The sequence below is a fragment of the Falco punctatus genome (assembly GCF_963210335.1).
Source record: "Falco punctatus genome assembly, chromosome: 6".
In the NCBI taxonomy this organism is placed as follows: domain Eukaryota; kingdom Metazoa; phylum Chordata; class Aves; order Falconiformes; family Falconidae; genus Falco; species Falco punctatus.
In genome coordinates, this window is record NC_137585.1 from 26554035 (window position 1) to 26575523 (window position 21489).

The 21489-nt window shown below is 40.7% G+C and overlaps 1 protein-coding gene across 1 annotated transcript in view; it reads right to left on the bottom strand.

Moving 5' to 3' along the window:
- PKP2 (plakophilin 2) overlaps positions 1-20677 on the bottom strand; it is a 47156-nt gene extending 26479 nt beyond the window's left edge. Inside the window, exons 1-4 of the mRNA XM_080392304.1 lie at positions 17618-20677; positions 10098-10210; positions 6791-7485; positions 826-964 (exon numbers count right to left, since the gene is read on the bottom strand). Coding sequence (XP_080248430.1) covers positions 826-964; positions 6791-7485; positions 10098-10210; positions 17618-17828 — 1158 coding nt within the window. The 5' untranslated portion in view covers positions 17829-20677. The remainder of the gene's footprint in view (positions 1-825; positions 965-6790; positions 7486-10097; positions 10211-17617) is intronic.
- Positions 20678-21489: the final 812 nt, after the last annotated feature.

Below are 21489 nucleotides of genomic sequence, written 5' to 3' on the forward strand. Positions count from 1 at the left end.
CTTAATAAATTTGGTTAATCCAGATAATGTATAAATGTATGTGTGTGGTTCCAGCAAGGACTTACCGGTTTGGCTAATCCATACACTGTATTAACACATTTGTGCAGTCCTAGAAAACCCTGACACTTGGATAAGTTTGCACTGTACTCCCAGAGCTTTCTTTTCTGGGATATTTCTGTACCAATGGTGTAAGCATGCCATTCAGAAATGAGAGACAGGAACAATTATATTGACAAAAAATTCAGACTCCATGATAAAAGGCTGACAGAACTATGTTTGTTTGGCCTGAAAAAGAGCAGACTAAGTGGATACACACTTAGCAGTCCTTACATATATGAAAGACTATTATCAACAGGACAGAAAAATAGACATTTTTCTCCATAACCATCAAGATAGGATAGAAACTAATCAACTCAGTTTGCGAACTGGAGATTTAAGTTATACTTTAGGAATAACTGGTAATGGCAGTAAAGCTCTTTGCCTGCCTGCAGAAGCTTGTGGGATCTTAGTCAATGGGATTTTTCACAAGTTGGTCATAAACATCTGCAATTACAGATCGTTTGGGTGAATTCTTATTCTACATTTCTGTCTCCTATCACAAAATGCTGAAGACCAAATTTTTGCTAGCATAGACCAGTGCCATTCCATGGATTTAAAAGAATCTACAGCAAAAAGCATCAGCATATTTTAGGGAAAATAACATCAGTATCCTACAAGGTTTCTTGTAGTGTTCTTTTTTTTTTTTCATGTTGGTACACAGTGCGATACAGTATAGAAAGTTATTTGCACTGCTGGATTGTAACTGGCATAAAAATAATTACTTACTTTTCTTCTGGCATCTGCTTTCTGGAAGCACTCATGCTGTATGAAAGTCACTGCAGCAAGAATCCTATGTGTGGACTGTGTATTTTCACTCTTCAGTATGCTTACTGCACGCTCCAGAGTCATCTCCCCTTCTGGGCTCCTTAAAAGTATAGACAGGAAATATAGTGAAGCAAGACTGCAGAAAAATTATCATTTAGCCTGTGAAATGTCTTGCAGTACAGGAATTTTTGTATTTTTCAAGTAACTTTAGCTTTTCTTAGAAAATTATTCACTTTCCAGCAGCAGAAAATATTATAAAAGCATTAAGATATACTAATATTCTGGGGGAAAAGAAAATCATAAATGGAAGTGTTGCAACAATGTGAGGTTCTGGACAAAGCAAGTCATGCTTCAAATTATAAAAACAAAATGGAAACCGGTGGATGAAGGACTAAGATCCAAAGAACGCCATAACCAAATTAGTATCTTTTACTGATCATGAAGATACCTTGATGTTTTTCTCAGTAATATGACAATTGTTTTTTATATTTGTTTTCATGCCTTTCTTCAGTTTCTTAGTTCCCAGCAGGGCTCAGTACCTGCTTTTTTCAAGTTTATAGAAGTTGTTGCAGTTTGAAGTAGATAGGCAAAGCCTTTTTTCAGGTGGGACAAAATAAAAACATCACTCATTAAATCAAGTGTATACATTGCTTGTGATAGGATTAAAAATATGCATGGCTACTTTCCTCCTAACTTCCAGTATGTTTCCCTGAACAATAACTGTTAGACAATGATATAAAAAATTGGACAGGGAGGTCACCAGACCCGTTTTTTTCCCCAGCAAATGGAACACAAAACAATTCATGGCATAATCAGGTGCTTTAGCTCTAGGACAGGTGGTTATGTTCCCCAGGCTTTTTGTTTACTTTTTGTTTCAAATACTCTCCACCTAGAAAGAGAAAAAAAAAAGGGGGAGGGGGGAGTGGACAAACCCATGAGTATTCTATTTTTTTTAACACTGAATAATTGTGTAGAACCAGATCCCAGTCTGGCTAGACAGGGACAAGAGGGCAATCTGTGAACCACAGTGAAACAAGTAATCATTGCCAATAACTCCCTACTTCAGAGCTACTAAAGTCAGAATGGTTTACCTGATAATCATCTCAGTAAGTGCATCTAAAATTAAAACTTTGACACAATTTCCTGTAATGTCAAAATAAAGGAACTAAATTGGCTCAAATTGATTTTTGAATTTTTTTTTAATGAAGCAGAAATATTAAATAATAAACAATGTTCACAAAAGCAAAACATGAAATGTTTTGATACTGAGAAAACAAACATTTCCGAAGCATGTATTTGTGGACTGCACCAGGAGTCAGTCAACAGTTCAGCTCTAAGACTGTGGCAATCATGGACTGGCAGGAGTGAAAGAGCCTCCAGGCTTGCCCAGAATGGCCTGCGGAGCAGCGAGGTGGACAAACCAGGCAGAAAACAGGAAAATTTCTCACAGGGAATCTTACTACAAATGCACTGAAATCCAACTTTTATATAAATATAAAAAAATATTTATAATGAACTCATGGTTTCTGACACAAAAATGGATTTTGTTGGAATTTTTCCTGCCAGCTACATGGCAAATCATCATCTGCTGCTTGCTTTTGCTGAAGCAAAAGACAATTAGTATAGCTGCAAGGACAGCACAGAAATGAAAGAGCAATTTTGATGCACCTGTTGCAAATGAAATTATATTCCCATACCCCGAGGTTTCCACCTTTATATTTCCCTTTGGTATAAATCACGTTATTTTTTGTCTTTTCCTCTCCCCTGAGTTAGTGTTTTGATCAAATACGCTGCATCTATAGGTGCTGAGGCATGCTTGTGCAAGGCAAAGACAAAATGAAGGGGACAGTGTGTTTGGGATGGCAATGGAGAGGTTAAAGCAAAGTGACACGAGACGGAACTATGGTTAGTATCTCTAGTGCCCTGGGCTCTGGTCTGGCAATGCTTACTGCTTCCAGGATTGCAGAGTTTACTTTAGCCTGCATTTACAACAAAGTAGCTACTAAGTAGCTAAGTTGCAAGTTGGATGTACTGATCAGAAACCTACTTAAAGATCTTGAACAATGAGTAATGGAAAAAAGCCAGATCATATTTCTTTTTCTTCCTCTCTGCAAAGTGGAACAGAAAGACAGGCTTTTCAAGCTTGGGTTTTAACTCACGTTTCTTAAATCAAGGGGTTTGTGACCATGTTATTTATGTGCACATGTGAGCATGCCTACTTCCCTGTTAGTCACTGCAATAACTTTGGACCACTTTGACCAAATTCAGTCTCCTTCTACAAAGTGGCAGACATCTCCAATGTATTAAATTATGAGTCATTTCAGTGACTAACAGCAGAGAAGGACTCTGTCCAAGGACTCTGACCATCCAAGGTCAAGATTGCTGCATGAGCTGATCCTTCATAGGACACCAGAGAATCCACATGGGAACTTAGCCCCTGGATGCCAAGGATGTCCCAGAGTAGTAAAGGTCCATCAGCAGTCACTGCCAGGCTGAGAAAAACACACGTACAGCCAGAGAACCAAGCGCTGGATGTGTAAATCTGCACTGAGATTGAGAACAGCCCACCATTCACCAGTTATCCATTCGCGGCTGATACTTCACGTGCCAAAATCTTTCTCTCCTATTGTGCACTGCCATACTAGGATTGCTCTTCACTGGATAAAAATAACATTCACTAACAGTCCATCTGACAGTAATAAGGAATGCAATATATTCTTTGACTCTCAATGGTATTTATAAAGTTGCAGCACCCTATGCAGTGCCCTAGGTCTCATCAAAATAGAATTTGATGCAATGAATGACTCCTACAGTCAAAATGTTTACAGGCAAAATTAATAGCTACATTTCTAATTGGCATGTGTAATGACAGTGAACAAATGGACATTCAGACAAAGGTTGATAAACAGAAGAATGATTTGACAAGTCCTAACTTCACCTTAATTGCCAGAATATAACATTTTTTAGATATATACACTGTGTTGTTTAATCATTTCGTGCCAGCTCACAGCACATTTAGAGGTCAGATTCTGTAAGGAGCTGTTTCTCAGACAGATTCAGGTTGAATCTCTTCCTAAGCCCTTGATATGAGGATCTTTCTAAATGCTTCACTTTACCAGAAGATACAGAGACAACGTTTCTATACTCTTGATTTTTCTACTTTGATTTCATAGCATGAGCTAATTCTTCTACATTTTAAATACTATACACAGCTAGTCCACTACTTTTCTTTAACTTTACACAACTATTTTACATCCTCTTAATTAACCTTGGAAAGACTTAAATTGCGGTTTGCATAAAAAAATACAAATTTCTGGAAAACTACTTAGAAAACATGATTATCTTTTTACCCCAGCTTCCATTATTAAGGTAGCAACAGGTAATGGAGCAATATATCAGATAATGGGAACCTGAAATCAAAGACAATGGGAAATTACAAGAAATGCAAAAGCCTCTACTAACTTCTGAAACTAAGAAGTCTTGTCAGAAGAGATTATTGTACTACTGGTGGAATGATGGACTTTGGTGAAGTATCTCTGATTTGATAGCAGTGTATGTCCCAAAGCAAAATTGTCTATTGTTTTTTAAATAATTCTACATTAAACTGTATAGTAGCTGGAGGTGGATGAACCAGAATATACTACAACCAAAACAGGACTTCTGCATCAAGCCCTTCCAGTGGTGAGAATTACAAAGGGGAGTTACTAAATGTGTATTTTAGATGTCTGAAAATGGTAATAATGCATGTGGATACCACAGACACATTATTATGTAAACATGTGTAACAAATACTGAGTTCAGTCAGCTAAAATGGCTATAGATTCTTCTTCATCATTTACGAACCTAGTGGTGCAAATCTCTTGTGGAATTGTTTTTTACATGCTGCTTTTCACCAGCCTCTTCACTAATATAAGCTATTATATTATACAGAAACTTTTTTAGCTTCGGGTAGAATAAAGAGCCCCTCACTCCCTCAAAAACCTAGCTATGAAACTAAAGTAGAATGTAGGATATTTGAAAATCTAAACAAGGTATGTGGCAAGTAAATTAAATAAAAGTACAGAGATAAATATAATCTGTAAATATCTGCAGAAGGAACTTTAGAGGCTTTCACAGCACTTCTAATCGTTTTCCTCTGTAATTTCCAGCAAAAGCTGAACTGAGAAACTGGAACTTAAGGAATTATGCTGTCTAAAAGATTTCCATTAGGTCACCAATCTTACATCTGAGTTCAGCATGGTCTCAGGCAAGCCACTTGCATAATGACTGAATATAGATGATTGCATTTGCAGGTATGAAAAATGCTTCGATGTTTGTGCAGGCAACCAGACTGTAGTGTCTGCACCTGCAAAAGAACCAAAATTGCTCCTACACAAAATTAAATACCAAAATTGCTGGTTCTGGCTCAGAAATGCACTCAGGAATGTGCTTAAAGTAAATGATTAAGTCAGTAGGATATATACGTGTCTATAAATTGTCTTACTGGGAAACAAAGTACCTATTTTCAAGATCACTACTCCCAAATCTTTAGCTGTTGTGAGCTCTCAGCTGTTTTTTCTGGACTTACTTGCTATAAAGACTGAAAGACTGAATACTTAAGAGTCACATCATTAATACCAGATCTCTTAACTCTTGCATCACACAGAAGAGAAAATTTCAATCTAGATCAGATGTGGGCACAAGACTGTATGTGTTTGTAAATCTAGTCATAACACACAACATGTAGTTGATGACAGAAAATACCTGATCTATATGTAGCACTAGTACCAGATGAAGCCTCATCTCACACAGTAGCAAATTTAGAAAAAGAAGAAAGGTGGCCTTCAGAAGAATGAACTTAACAGCTACACAGTTACAAAAAAGACATTTCTTAATAACACTGTTGTAAATTGGACCATGATAAACTTACATGAGAAACCCTGTGATCCTTTTTCCTTTCTGGATTATAAAAACAGCAACAGAAACCACAGTAAACAGTGCAAGTAACCATCTCCTGTTTACCCAGTGGTTTGTTCTGTCCACGGAATGTTAAAAGCTCTGGAAACGTTCAGAATTACTCTGAAATAATAATAAAAAAATCACTCCTGAGGGGAATTTCAGAACTGAAAAATTTTCTTTTTTGAAAATGGAACCATATTTAGACATTCTGAAATCTTGCCTGGATAGGAATTTCGGGGCAGAGGGTGGGGGTAATTTAAAAAAAAAAAAAAATTCATCAGATTTTAAACAATTTTCCTGAAGTTTGGGTGCAGCTTTGGGAATTTCTGCCATGCAGCTAAAAGGGCTTCAAATTAAGATAGTGTCCTCAGAGCATGTAGGATCTCAAGGCAGTGAGGAGCTCTGGGATCCTGGGACTCAGAGCAGTTTATATTTGTTCTTGGGATGGATGGTGCTGCAGAGCTAAAAGAAATTTCTGCCTGTGTTTTAACTGAAGTTTATCAAAGCTAAAAAGTTTCCTTCAAACCATGAAGGACTTTTAACTGGAAACTGTCAATCTGCCAAAAGCTGCTTCACTAGTAGATTTCTGACCTATTCTCATGAGAACCAATGCTGAAATCACCCAGTCTTTTATGAGCACAAAATTTACCAATCCATTGCTGTGTATTGTGAGTTGGGTTTCAAATTACTCAGTCACTTCTTCATGTCTCCTTATAAAATTGATTAACTCTTGGCAAAAGAGGTCCCAAACCTGAGCAGGAGGTGTGGATCCTACAGTATGTACATACACATACATTTTTTCTCCCTTTCCTCTGTTGCACTGGAAGTGGATTTTTAAAAGCAAATGTACGTTCTGCATCCTCTGCACTGACATACACTGTGTTGGCTGCTGAACCACAAGCTGCTAGTTTACTTTCTCTTTTTAAACAAACAGGTTCCCTTCAGTTGTGACACCCCAGAACCAAAGGAGGTCCTGCACTGTGCTTACCCTAGCTGAGATCCATTGATAGTGGCTTGTTCAGTCTGCAGGAAACCATTTCTCCCTGCTGCTGCCACAGCAGCTGTCAATGGCATCCTCTTCCCATCTGTTTCCGCAGTGACGCTGGTTATTGAAGCTGGCTGGGAAGCTTCCCTCCTGGTCTGTGTGCTTCTGAAAGTAGTTTGGTACAAGCTGGACCTTAAAGATTGCCTGTTCTGAGACCCCAAATGTGATGCAATTGGTGATCTCACTTGTCCCGTTGCACTGCCTGAGGTTAGGTAGTTCTCTTTCTCCAAAAGGTTGGTCATGCTGCGACTGTTGCCTTCTTGATGGTACAGAGGTACAGTGGGGCTGGGGTAGACACCATCAAGGATGGCATCATTCATAGCCCCCATGTGGGAGTGTCTCTTAAAAGAACGTCCCCTGTTCACTGAATCATGAAGGGTGTAACCAACAATCTCAGACCGAGCATATCTTGGTGGGACAGTCCCGCTGGATCTCCTGTTATCTCCATGCCTCATGGAGAATCCAGTTGAAATCCCTCCATCATAGTGAAAATCATTGGACACATATGCCAGTCTTTCAGGACTTTGTTGGGGTGAAACCTCTAGTCTCTTCAGAGGCTGCCTTTGAGCTCTCTCTTCCATTGTCTTGTAAGTAATCCTCGTCCCCCAGCCATTTGTATAAGAGGATGGTGAGGCCACCTGTTCAAGGGTGCATAAAATAACAGGAGTCATAGCAAGATCATAGCAAAGATCTATATTAAAAAGGTTAATAGCAAAGAAACCAAACCAAAAAAGTAAAGATAAAAATTCTAAGGTCTGCTGTCAGAATCAGAAAACAATATGTGAGCATCACCAAAATTGTGTATTAAATCAGATTCTGCAACACTTCTTTGCATCTGCTTAACAAAGGCAGGAAAAAGTATGGTCTAAACATTAGAAGACAAAGTTTAAGCATCTAGTCTTCTGTCATTAATTCAAAATAGGTGTGTACATCAATTATATCTGGTAGTGAACAGCCTGTTTATTAATGGAGATTTAATTTCAGTTTGAAACACCTTGGGGATTAACACCCACATCTGCTACTAAAATTAAATTCAAAGCTGTCCAATAGAGAGAAAATTGATCAGTCAGATATTAAAATATCATACTGAAGTGTCAGCATTATTATTCTTATTAATTTTATTAATCTTATTAATATAAGGTTATTTAGCCCTCCTGTTCACTTTGTGGTAGGATCTAGTAAAAAGAGATAGTCCCTTCCCTGTTTGTCTAACCTTAAAAAAGAAGGATATCACATAACATTCCCAGGAAACCAAAATGACCATTTCACCATCTCAACAGTTTCCCTAATTCTAGAGTTGCAATTTAAGATGATTTTTCTTTTCCTGTCCCAAATAGGCATGGACAGTAATGGATCATCATATTGCTTTATAATTTTCTCTTTTCTAAACTCAACAAACCCTCTTTCTTCAACCTCTGTTTTAGGTGCCATTGGAGGCCTCTAGAATTTTTCTACCTTTTTCTTACTCTCTAAATTAGACATCATACTCTATTCAAGACTTTCCAGAACTAAATCAACTTGGGAAACCATCTGGCCTTGAAATAGAGGAGTCATGACCAAATATTTTTTTTTAAATCAGTAAGCATAGTGGCATCCAGCCATAAATCAAAGCCCCATATATACTGTTTCCATGGTGTATTAAAGTTTCATAACATTAAAGGTATTTCTTAAGGTAAACTGAGCAGCTTACACAAATTATTAATGGAAGGGATTGTGATTAGCAGATAGTTGCCAGACTGAAATTCCTTAATTTCACTGTTGAGGAGTTACTAAAGGCAAAAATTTGCTCACAGAAGGAGTAAAGGTTGCTGAAACTAGCAAGGATCACTGGATCTATCTGTTCATTCTATAGAAGCTATGCAAGGATATCTTTATCTCTTGTTTGGGAATAAGGAAATAAACACTTTTGGAAATACTAGACCTTGTGGCTTTTTCTGGCTTTCACACAAGACAAATACTGTTGCTTTTGAAAAAAATATATTTTTTTTAAATTCTATTCCACCCATCCCACCTGCTAAACTATAGTATTTTCTTGTGGTTACTATGACACCTCCAGTTTTCCCCTTGTTGCTCTCTTCTAGAAAGAAGGGATTCACATCAAAAATTATGGAGGTGAGAACAGTGGACAGGAGGACAGAGAAGGTAATGTATTTAAGTAAACAGGTCTAACTCTCTCCATGCAGAGCCAGAGCTGCCTCACTAACTGGCCAGAAGCTGGGCTGTTCTCTTTAACAATGAGAAGCCATTCTTGAGTAATCTAAAACTAAGAAAGAATTGGTCCCTCCATATACAGCTATTTATTAAAGAAATAGTTCTGTTCTCAAGCTGAATTGCTTTCAGTTTACTAATGTTGATCATGCAGCAGCATTGCTATTGAGCTTTGTGTTGATTTCCAAGTCATATGGTTGCTTCCTCAGACAGGATCATACTAGTTATAAGCTGTGTCATAAACCCTGCAGAAAACCAATTATTTATCTTAGCATTCAGGCCAGGAGCCCAAGAAAACTTGGTTAAAATAACAAGTGAATTTATGATTAGACAGTTTAGAAACACCATTGCATTGCAAGGATTGTACTGCTGAAATTCTTATAATGCTAAATCAGGTTACAACAAGATTATTTTAAATTATAAGGAACAATCTACCTTTTTTTTTTATGAATTGAATTTTTGTGAATGTGAAAATGAAAAAAATAATTTGTGAAACTAAAGCAATCGGTTCTCTGGTGTTTTTGTATACATAATTCTCTAACCTCTTTCACCAGCATTCCCAGCTCCTACCCATGCCACTTGTTACCATGTGGGATTGCTGGACTTCCTCTAGCAACCTCCAACCGTTAGGCTGGGTGAGCAGCAGCAGGGCCTTCGGCCTCTTTGAGCTACTGATGTGCTGACTGAGCTGCTGCCTGGTGGGATGGATGAAGATCTGACTTGTCACACCCTTTGCCTTAGTGAGGTGTTAATATGGTTTTTAATTTTCTACCCTAACACCAATTCTCACAAAACCCGCAGGATTGTACGACTGAGTTGAATTTAGCCACTGGTCCCAGATGTCATTGGAAGGGGGGAAAACATTAACAGATCTCAGTTGTAAAAACCTCATTTTCTAGAGATCAGGCTTTAAAAAGCAAACAAGCAAGCAAGCAAGCAAACCTTGAAACACCATCTACATGCTACTATCTGTGGTAACAAAATGAATAAATTATACATGTGATATTATATTTATTTATATTTTTTTCCTTCTTTTCCTCACCTGGTTTGACTGGTAATATGAAAAACCATAGGGAGTTCTTGGTACAAAATCATTCTCAGTAATCCCCATGTTATAGACACGCTCTGGAACACTGGATGCACGGTGCAAACTGCCTGTAACCAAAGACTAAGTTTAGTAAGATATTAACAAAACACAATATTGTTATAAAGGATGATTTACAGTACTAGGCAAATGTCCCAGTGTTCAGTGCCATTACTAGAATATAAACTGAAAATCATACAGCAAAATGATGGAAAGATTTTTGCATTTGGTGTATCGCATTCAAAACATGGCTAAGCAAACCTTTCTGAGGATACAAGCCATTTTTTCAGTTTCCTATTTATTTAACTTAAGACATATTTTTAACTTTTAGAAGTCTTGTTGTTCATGCAGCTATTTAATGAAAAATGTTTTAGCAAAGCAAGCTGATACTTTAAATATCCCAGATAATGACAGATGATTAAGTACTGAGAAATAGTATCACTGAACAGCTACTAAGAACACTTACTTTCCAACTGTAACCACTTTGAATATATATGCATGGTTTACATTAGAGGCTGACTATAACATGCACAGTGCACAAGAAATCAAAATACTGCAGCTGTAGATTGTAGATGAGAAACATGGGCTATACGTATACCTCTGTTACTGTACACTCTAGAGATGCAATTTTCACAATGTACCACTGTAAACAAATAGCAAACATTGAGTACAGACTGTGTATTTCATAGCTGTCTACCTCAACTGCTGATGTTTCTTCTCCCTTAGGTCTAGTTTAATGATAATATACCAGAGCAAGTAATGCTTCACTACTCAGTGCTTCACCCAAAGAGCATGAAGAGTCCACAAACAAATTATATGCTTTATGGAGACACATGGCATATGACGCTGTAAAGTAGGGTTGTTTAATGACACTTCAAATCTGCACCCAAAAGGTTCAGTAATCCTACAAATAATGTAGAAGATCCACAGTGTATCTGCTCTGATTCTTTTTTTCCATGACTCAGCTTTGAAAATAGAACTGCGCATTGTGATTACTTCTTTCATTAAAACTGCATTGTTCTTTTAAGTAAAAACCAACCAACCAACCAACAAATTCAGGCTGTTTCTTTTTCACTGATACAATGCATTTTCAAAGAAAAGTGAAGTGAGAGTCTGCATATAAGAATATAAATAACACAGACAGGTTTAAAGAGGTGAAACAGAAGATGAAAGCAAGATATACCTCAAATCGGCCATAAATGGGACCGGTGTATGCTACAGAAGTTTAGGCTAAACAGAGAACAGTGGTCAATGAGGAAGTTAATTGTCCATGAATTTTTAAAATAGCAGATATTACCTGAGATCCTACAGAAAAGAAATCTAAAGAACCAATCATTAACTTGTCAAACTGCTTAAGTCTCCACTTCTAAAAATAGTAGGAGTTATACACCCATGGGAATTCAGGTGCCAAAAAATTGGGGGCAAGTGCCTATTAGGATTTTTGAAAGCACCTGGTGTACATGTGCCAAATAACTGAGGCTTTCAGTTTGTGCAGTTAGTCCCTGGGCTTCATAAGGTGCACATGAGTATCCCTAGGAACTTCAGTACACCTGTATCTTTGATCCTTGGTGTCTGTAGTTAGTAAAGGGCTCAACCAGGATGAAAATAAACAAGATACTCATGTAACAATAAGTTATGAATTATTCTCACTAGCATGTAGCTACCTGGGTAAGTACAAATTTGTGAGATATAAAATATATATTAGATAAAATATATAATATTTATAATATAAATTATAGTATAATATGGTATAACACAATACAATATAATTGCAGACTACCATCATTCGAGGCATAATTCAATCATACTTTGCAGTTACTTTGCTTATTTATTCATGCTTTCCAGTTCTTTCATTTTGGCCACATGAGACAGATTTAAACATGTGTTAGGTGATTTGTTAAGACACATTCACAGTAACTTTGCGTCATGAGAGTGGAACAATGCAGCTTGGTCAAACTCACTCATGATGTGGATTGTAATAATTCCTGTGTAACATTACAAGGTTATCATAGCCCAAGGGTTACCTAAGTACATGAGAAAACAGTTAAGAGGAAGCTTGTATTATACTGCAAAAAATTCCAGCCAATGTTCATCAACATCCACAATCTGAAAATTGATACAAATCTCTCATTTGTGTAATATAATTCCCATATCAACGGACTATTTCAGGTGCCCAGTAAGACACCATATCTCAGCTATCACCTATGCCTGCTTTTTAAAGATTCACTTTATTCACTGCTGCATATTGAAGTACTTTCATATAAGTCCTTAAAGACAAGTACACAAACATTTCTATTTCTTTATAGTCAGTGTTTTTTTTCTAGTTCACTTAGTGAGAAATTACTCTCAGTTATTTATCTTCAAGCATTTCTATTTTTTTAACCTTCAGTCTCCCTGGGAATCTATCCATCACTAAATATTTTTTTCCCTTTCAGAGATAAACACATATGTTAGCTTATGGAATTTCACTTTGCATTTACAGTATCTCTTTCTTGCTCTTACCACATCAGTAAAATATTTTGCCAGCATTTTAACTGTAGATTTATTAGGTAGACATAAAATATATGTCTTTACTGTGTGCTGTTTACTTGTGCCAAAAGCCAGTGTGTTAAAGGGAAAAATGGTAACTGAAATGCTGTGTCTTTCCATTAGTTATGAGATGCAGAATAGGTGATTTGATCCAAACTTGCCTCTGCCAGTGAGGCCCCCTTCAGCTTATTTTCACCATGCTACAGAAACCTACATGTCTTTCCCATCTTTCAGATTTGCTCAGTATTACATATATTCAGAAACTATTAGGCATTCTTATACAACTGGCTTAAAAAAAATTAAAAAAAAAAAAAAAGCATGTTTTTTTTTTTTTTTAAAAAATGTATTATGGGTTCATTTACTGTTAAGATTAATATTTTCTAACTGTGAGACTCTGTTTTAAGCCTTACACAAACTTTCATTTCAGAAAACAGGCACGCAATTCAGTTACTCATCCATAGGGAACAAATACTATTTGAGAGGCCATAGGATACCACACGATTTCCAGCAGCCAGTCAAGAAACGGATGGTTTTCCTACAGGCCCTGCATCATGTCTGTCAACCCATGAGGATATTCTGGAAAACTCAGGCATCTCAGACAGCAGCTGACACCCAAGTGTGGGCAACTGAGGAACCGCTTATCACAGTCTCCCCTCTCCCCCGTCAGTATGAACTAAAGCAGCTCAGGAACGCTTTGGATATGATCAGTAGAAAACTAAACCCTTTTGCTCTTCTCCTTACCTAAAATAAAAGCTGTGCAAAAATCACATGATATTGCAACAGTTATGACAAAATTTTGAGATCTGACAAAATAATTGCACTATCAGGAAGGAGACTCTACAGATGACTGAGCAAAAATCCCATCTGTCTTCACAGAGGCTCTTCTCAAGGCCCCTTTGTTCCCCTGGATGTGACAGGTCCAACATCTCCAAAGGCCTTGGAAGTTCCTCCCCAGCAATCACTGCCTATGGCTGCAGACAGATTAACCTCCTGTTTGCTTGGCTTTCAAACCCAACAATGACAAGAGGCATCTCTAAGATGATGTATGAAAAAGAGAATTATCTTCCATTAAGGAGTCAGATGTAACAAATTCCCCTTAAATCACGTACAGCATTAACTCTCAGCTGTGAGACTTTTTCAGCACTTTTGTATTTGAATGGTTACTATGAAAGCCAAATTTTGGCTTTCAACCCCCCACTGCGGGCATCAATATAGCTGTAACCTGTACACAGAAGTCTATAAAGGACTGCAATATTTTCATGCATCCCGAGTGCCCACCTGCTGAGTATCCATTGTCCACTCTTGCTCAGGGCAGGTGTGTGATTATACCCTCAACACAGACTCCTAAGTGTCCTGGACTGTCATCTTTTAATCCTTTTTTTAAATATATATATATTCCACCAGTCACGACAGACTGAGATGGTGATATTTAAGAACAGCATATCAAAAACTTCACTAAATCACTTCATCTAAAGATCAAAGACCTTTCTTTTTGATTGTGCTCCTTCATCACTCTGCCAGCACATGCCTGGTCCCAAAGGAGATTTCTAACATTTTTTACTTTGTGCTGGTCATTTACACAAGTGCTCAAATTTCAGAAAAAAATTTCTTCTGGCTCAGGAAGCAAAGGTGAGGAATTTAATGAAACCAATAAAAAGTGGAAGTCACCAATAAGGAATTTTTCTACTTCCTTTTCTCACAAAGATATAAACAGAAAACCACTATGAAGCAGTTAATGTGGTCAGAATTCTGCAAAATACACACCTAGAGGATAGAAAATTCCCCCAAACCTATAAAAGCAGGTTTAACAAAATATATTAAGAATTTTAGAAATTAAGAATTATGAAGAATAGATAAAGCTTTCTTTGTAACTGTCTTGTATTTGATGCTGTTGATTTGGAAATCACAGTAGTTTTGTCCTGTTTTTTATGAACATGCTGTGTTTATAAAACTGTGTTAGATAAATAATCTCTACATAGACAGCAGTTCATCAGGCTGTTTTGTGTTACACATTACTCAATTCTGCCCTATTTTTTTACAGTGGAACTGCTAAGGATGTACAGGATATACAGGGAAGTAGACTTTGGTCCAGGGATTATACTAAAGAAACAGAAATACCACAAATGAATTTTAAAAGCCAGTCAAAATCCAAATGAAAGAAGACCAGAGGCAAGTGGACTCATAAACAGAATAAAGTTTAAAAAAGCACTTAAAATAATCAATAGTGTTGTGCCATATGCAAGCTGAAAAACACCAGTCATTAAGGTATGTGATTCTGAATGCTGTTTTTCTTTGATGAGGCTGAACCATCTACCATTCTGTTTCTATCCTTTAAACAGCATTCAGAAATTTGATACACCTGCTTTAGTTGTTCAAAATTTTTAAGGGCTGCGTAATCTTTAAGTTATAAAGGTTCAGCAACTGATGAACTGGAAAAGTTGCAGCTGTTGTTAAACTACTGCTTGAAAAACCATTAACAACGTTTGACAACATCTTGTCAAGATCTGAGGCAGTACATAACTTCAATCATTTGGCAGCTGGTGAAATCCTCAAATCTGAGGATTACCTCAATTTCTATTATAAAAAAGAGGAAATACACCCGGGGGGGGGGAGGTGGGGGGGTGGGGTGCGGGCGAGGACAAGACATGAAACAGCAAACAGTACAGGGGTAGGAGGCAAAAAGATGTTTTGCCATTTAAAGTTAATGCTGAAGGCTAAGCAAACACCTTTAATTTGAAACTCTAAGGAGAAATTACGCTGCCTGACAGAATACTTTTTGCAGCTTCAAAGATTCCAGTACAGTCAGCAGAAAATGGGTGTGCACAGATGATACTGGGTAAGATCTTACTACCACTGATTTTTTCATACCCAGTGGTTATATGCTTAGCTAATTTTAGGCATGTATGCGAATACTCTCGTTAGGTATGTGCTAAGTACCTTGCTGAGCTGAATCTGAAATACTTCTACAGATAGGACAGTTATATCACAGGGGCCTGACCTGCTCCTAAATCTTTGTGTTGTCTTCCCTGCAACTGCAAAGAATATGGGACCCATGTATCTAGAAAACTGTTACAATTCAGAGAAAGTGAGTTTTATATTTGTTACAATTCAGAGAAAGAGTGCTTATTTTTAAAAGGCACCCTACATACAAGAATTCAAGTGTTTTCAAAAACAGTTAAATTTTGAGCAAGTCTATATAGCAAGCACATTGGGATACACATGCACTACACCTATTTTTCAGGGAAGTCAACATGTTAAATGCACGATAGGCATTTGATTCACATCATATATATTTAAGATATATAGAGATAGATATGCATAGATGTATATATTATATGTATGTATGTACAAATATATGGAATACATTCCAGTTCCATTTATTTTTTCTGAGTTTTGCAGTGGGACTAAAAAATGTATGGCGAGTTAGGCACAGGAATACATTTGAAAAAAGAAACGTTCATTTTATACATTAACAATACATATAACAGACATGTCATTTGCCACTCCCGATCCTGAAGCTTAAAAGTTTTGGCATCTCAGAAATGCAAAGGGCTCAAACACCTGACTGTTAGAAAAACAAAGCAAATCAAGACACCAGGTCTGTTATTAAAGTATTCCAGAGAAGTTAAGATGAGTTAGGAGGATGGGAACTTCTTCACAGTGTTTTGTGCATGGTTTAAAGACATGATGTCAGGGTCATGACACTACGTTATATCTCCATTATTCCTTAAAAAACATTTCCCAGGCTCTCTGTTGAGCGAAAAAGAAATTAAGCTACTTTAAAAGTGTTTAGAAACCTTATTTAAATGAAAGCAGACAAGCTAAGGATTTGCATGTGTAGCTGCACGTGGCACAGCTGTGTGTACTTGTTCGTGTGGCTTGTGTACCTGATTCTTTTGAGCAGAGTATGTATTACAATGCAGATACATTTTTCAGCGTGAGACATTTTTTACATAGAATCTAGATGAAGTACAGGGAAATACTCCTCTGACTGACAAGATAGATAAGTGAAGTACAGTTACAAATGTAAAGACCTTCGGCTCACAGCTTTTTGCAAACAAGAGGTGACAGCTTCTTTAACGACAAGTGAGTAATGGGGTAGACAGCCTATAAGTCTGCCATATCTTCCTATTTAAACTCAAGATTAAAGTTTTCATGGTAAGGGTTGCTTTATTTATTTACTTACATATTTTCTTTGAGAAAAAACACACCTCTTCGACATTCACAGCTAAGACCAAACCCCTCAAGCACCTGACAAAGCCACCCTGCAAGTGCCTGGTGTCCACTCGGTCCCGGCTGGGCACAGGGCACAGGGACAGGACACAGCTGCGCGGGCCCTGCCGAGGGACCTGGCCTGCTGGCCCCAAGGTCTGAGATGCAGGGACTGACCCACCTCAATTTGTATCATGCACATCATTGCTCTGTTTCCCACTCACACCTTTCCTAGCGTTCCCTTTCCAAACATCCTTTTAGTTCTTTTTTTCAAAGCGAAACAAGAAAAACTTTTCCTACGTTTCTTCCCATTTTATTTCGCAGACAGGGCCAGTGGGTAAGGCGCAGGTATCAACATAAGCACAGTAAAAGGTTGCTGGATGAGAATTTTGGCTCGATTCTTCCCTGGGGCAAAGGGGCACAGGCCCCGCTACTCGCCCGAGTCCGCAGTTGGGAGAGCGAAACTCCTGACTCACTCGGGTGGGAAAAGAGAAAGGGAAGAGGCGGCGGAGCCACGATTCTCCGTCAAACCGGGTACGGGCCAACGGCCGGCACCGCGGCTGCCCGAGCAGCCCGCACCTCCCGGGGCGGGAGAAGCCGCGGCCACGGCTGCGGCCGCCCGGGGCCAGCCCAGGTCCCCCCCCGGGGCCAGCGCGGGTCCCCCCCGCCCCGGGGCCATGCCGTGCTCCCGCCGCCACCAGCACAGAGTCCCGAGGGGCGCGGGGCCAGGCACTCACCGCTGTACAAGGAGCCACGGCTCTTCCTGGCCAGCGTCTGCTGGACCTGCCGGTGGATCCGCAGCGCCTTCTCCTCCCTGGCCCGGCCGCCCGCGAGCTTGAGCCTGGCCTCGGAGGGCAGCGCCAGGCTGGAGCTGTCCAGCTCCCCCAGAATCTGCTGGCCCAGCACGGTGCGGATGTAGCCCTGCTCGGCGGGGCCGCGGCCGGCCATGGGCACAGCCGGGCGCCGCTCCGCTCTGCGCCGACAACCTGTTGCGCCGCCGCCACCCCAGCTCCGGGGCTGAGCCGCCGCGGGCCGTGCCGTGCCGTGAGGCGCCCAGCGCCGCCCCGGGCTCTGCCCCGCCCGCCGCGCAGGTGCCAGGCACGGCCCGCGCCTCCGCCCCGCTCCGCCCGCCGCGGCGGCCCGCCCGTCCCCTCCCCTTCCCGCCGGGGCGAAGGGTCCGGCGCAGCGGCCCGGCCCAGCCCGGCCCAGGGCAGCGCGGCCCGGCCGCCGCCTCAGGCAGCCGCCGCCCCTCCCCGCCCTCCCGCTGGCGTGGGGCCCGGCCCGGCCCGCCGGGGGCTCCGAGGGGGCTGTGCCGCCCCGGCCCGCGCTCCCGCGGCACGCGCACCCCCGCGGGACACCCCGCGCCGTTCACACGCGGGAACGCAGGCTGCCCCCGCGCCCCGGCCCGCGCGTATCCCGCGTCTCACGTCTCGGGTACTGCTGTCCGTCACGCACGGCTGCGTCCCGTGCGTGTCAGTTTCACCCTGAAGCGTGAGGCGCGGAGCCGCTCTAAGCGCGGCGCTCCGGCCGTGCAGCCGGGGCTTTCGGGCGGGGCTGGGGGCTTCCCCGGCTCCCTGAGGTGCTTTCCAGGCTTTTCTGAGGATCTGCGGAGGGGTGAATTGAAGCCGCCTTCTCCCCTTGTCCGCTCTAAAGAGGCGGTGAGGGAATCGCGTAATTAACGGCTGAACCCCCCGTCTGGCCGTGCCCTCGCCGGGGTCTGTGCTGGCCTGCGCCGCCGGCGGCGGCCGTGGGCCCGGGGAGGCTGGAGCCCTCACGCCGTCTCGGGACACAGCCTGGAGCTGCCGTTTGAACAAACACTGCTCACGGTGGGTTGAAAGGAGGAGGAAAAAGGGAACTTACAATGTCTTGGGGAAAAGGAAAGTGCAGGCTTTAGAAAAAGAAGGGGGTGATCGAGGATTGCACGATCAAGAAAAAAATATAGTAATAATCCCCACTAAGTGCAATGTAGGTATTTTTATAGAAAAGTTGATGTTTTTCAAAAGCAAATGAAAACTCAAGTGGCTTTTATCTTCATGTGTTGTAATTTCAGAGGCACTCCAAGTCTCGAATGAGCTGGCATAGCTGGTGGACTGCAGGCTGGGGTGAGGGTATGGGGTGGTGGTGGTGAAACTGGGCGATCCCCGTCTCAGGATATACTGTAACATAAGGAACTGGGGCACCTTCCTTATTCTCATAAAACTCAGGATGGGGAGGAGGAACTTGCTCCATGCTGAGGAGTCGAGAATCCTTTTGCCCCCAATTTACTCTTTGTCTCCCATTTTTTTCTCTAAGAGGGGGGAAGGAGCTCTGGCCTTTCTTCTCAGTCTGGCTAATGTCATCTCCTTTTGTTCTAATGTGGAGTATCACTGGAGAGATCACATTAATGATATGTGAGAACAGTTTCACTGGTTAAGAGAAATAGAGTGACACGCTCCTTCCTTGTAGATGAGGAAAGGTTCTGTACAGGAACAAAAAAGTTGGACATAAGCTGTGGGGGTACCAGCTGGGAAAGAGGAGCAAGAATTTCTGGAGAGGAAGAAGTTGGAGGTATGTGGCAGAACTACGATGGGCAGGCAAAAAATGTAACAGCAAAGTGGAGGGATAAAACAATGAAAGAACGGGCAGTATAAGGCAGGAAAAACAATGGGGAAGACACATCACAGGAAGGAATGTAAACTATGTTAGAAACTATATTAGACCCTTTTGCTGACATACAGGCAGTCACAAAAGCATTTTCAGTAAACAATAGACAGTACATTCTCAGCACATATGAGTGAGGATGACTGAGATTAGAAAATAGTCTAAAAAATGTGAAACATTTCCTCCCCTCCTCCTTTTCCCTGCCGTCTTCTCCATTCCTGAACTCCAGCACAAACATCAATTCTGGATAGTTTTTATAGTTGAAAGCAATTTGGTTTCACGCACAAAATACACCTGAAATAGATTCAGGATTTAGAAGATACTCTCATAAAGATTGTCCTCAGATGCCACTGATGCCACATACAGGTTTGGAAACTCTTGGCACATTGGCATTGCCTCTGTTGGAAGAACTGTTGAATTGTTATCAGGTTTATTTTGCAACTCTGTATATTTATTTGTGCTTGTGTATATTTATTTGTGCTTGGGAGAAAACAAATGGCAGTTTGCTCTAAGCTTTACAATTGTTAATGACATTTCTGACATAGGTTTCTCTCCTTGTGACTAGGAATGCTGACTGGAAAGTTTAGGGGGTAGGGGTGGGGGGAGGGGAGAGAGAAAGAATTTTGCCTGCACAGCAATTCAAGACAATGCTCAGCCAAGATCTGAAATAGAAATGAATTAAGGCTTTTTCTTAAACTGAAGAAAATGAGAAAATATCATGTAACTGATTGCCTCATCAATAGCAATTCCTGGAAGCTGATTTATGTTGGATTAACACCTCTTTGACTGAATTGAAAAAAAAAAACCACCAACCCTGAGTCTTTTGAGAGGGAAATAGTACCAGTGCCATTTGCAGATGCAAAGTAATTTAGCTGGGCTTTTCCCTGAAAGGACTGCAACTTGTCATGAATGATTGCTCATTAGAATTTTGGAAAAAAGATCTAATTATGAGTGACTAAGGGATGAGGAATCACATACAAAAAAATTTGCTTTCTTGTCTTGGAGTCAAGCAGATCAGAAAACCAGATACTCCTTTTAAGACTTATTCTGACCAGATGTGCTTGGCCTAAAGCATGTAACCTTTCTTCATCAGAAGTTCCCCACAAATAATATTTATATGAAAGCTGTGGTAGTTGGTGCTTTCACTTTTCTGCACACACACCCCCCACCCCCACCCCCCCCGTGTTGGCACTTACAGAACAAGCTGGGTTTGTACCCTGAAACCAGATTATTTTCAGCTGCAGGTGGACCTTAGAGGAAATGGGTGTAAGTATGAACGTTGAGGTGTTCAGTTTAAACGTGAAACAGCTCCACAGCAAGGGCTTTGTCTTAAATACACACAACGTTATTCCTCTGTGTGTCTCTAGGACCACGTGGAAAAAGAAGGGCCATTCACTCAGGGTGGTTTTGTTTTTGGGTATTTGTTTGTTTGTTTGTTTGTTTGGTTTTTTTGTTTGTTTGTTTGGGTTTTTTTAGTTGGCTTTTCTTTTTGTTTGTTTGATTTGGTTTTGGTGGGCTTTTGTTTGTTTGTTTGGTTGGTTGATTTTTATCCTACGGTCGCAGGTGTTTTATGCAGTGCAGGTTGGTCAGGAGCAGCCGCCCGGGGCACCCCGCGAGGGAAAGGGGACCCGCGCGCCCCGCCGGCGACAGCCCGGCGAGGGGCCACACTGCCACCGCGCGTTCCCTCGCCCGAACCGCACCAAGCCCGCTCCCAGGCGCTGCTCCTGGGAAGGGAAAACTTCCAAAGCAGACTTGTAGAGTACCCAGGAAGGAGTTAACTCCGTGCTTAAAAAGTCTAAGATCGATATTTTATTGCAATTTTGTTTGTCATAGGAGACAGAACTGAAGTTCAATCAATTTGGCTTTTGTACCAGTCACCAGTCCTGTATTTTCTCACAGTTGCAGATGCATATCTTTCATCCTAGCATTGTTTTTGGAAGTAGAGAAACAGAAAATAATCTGTTTTGTC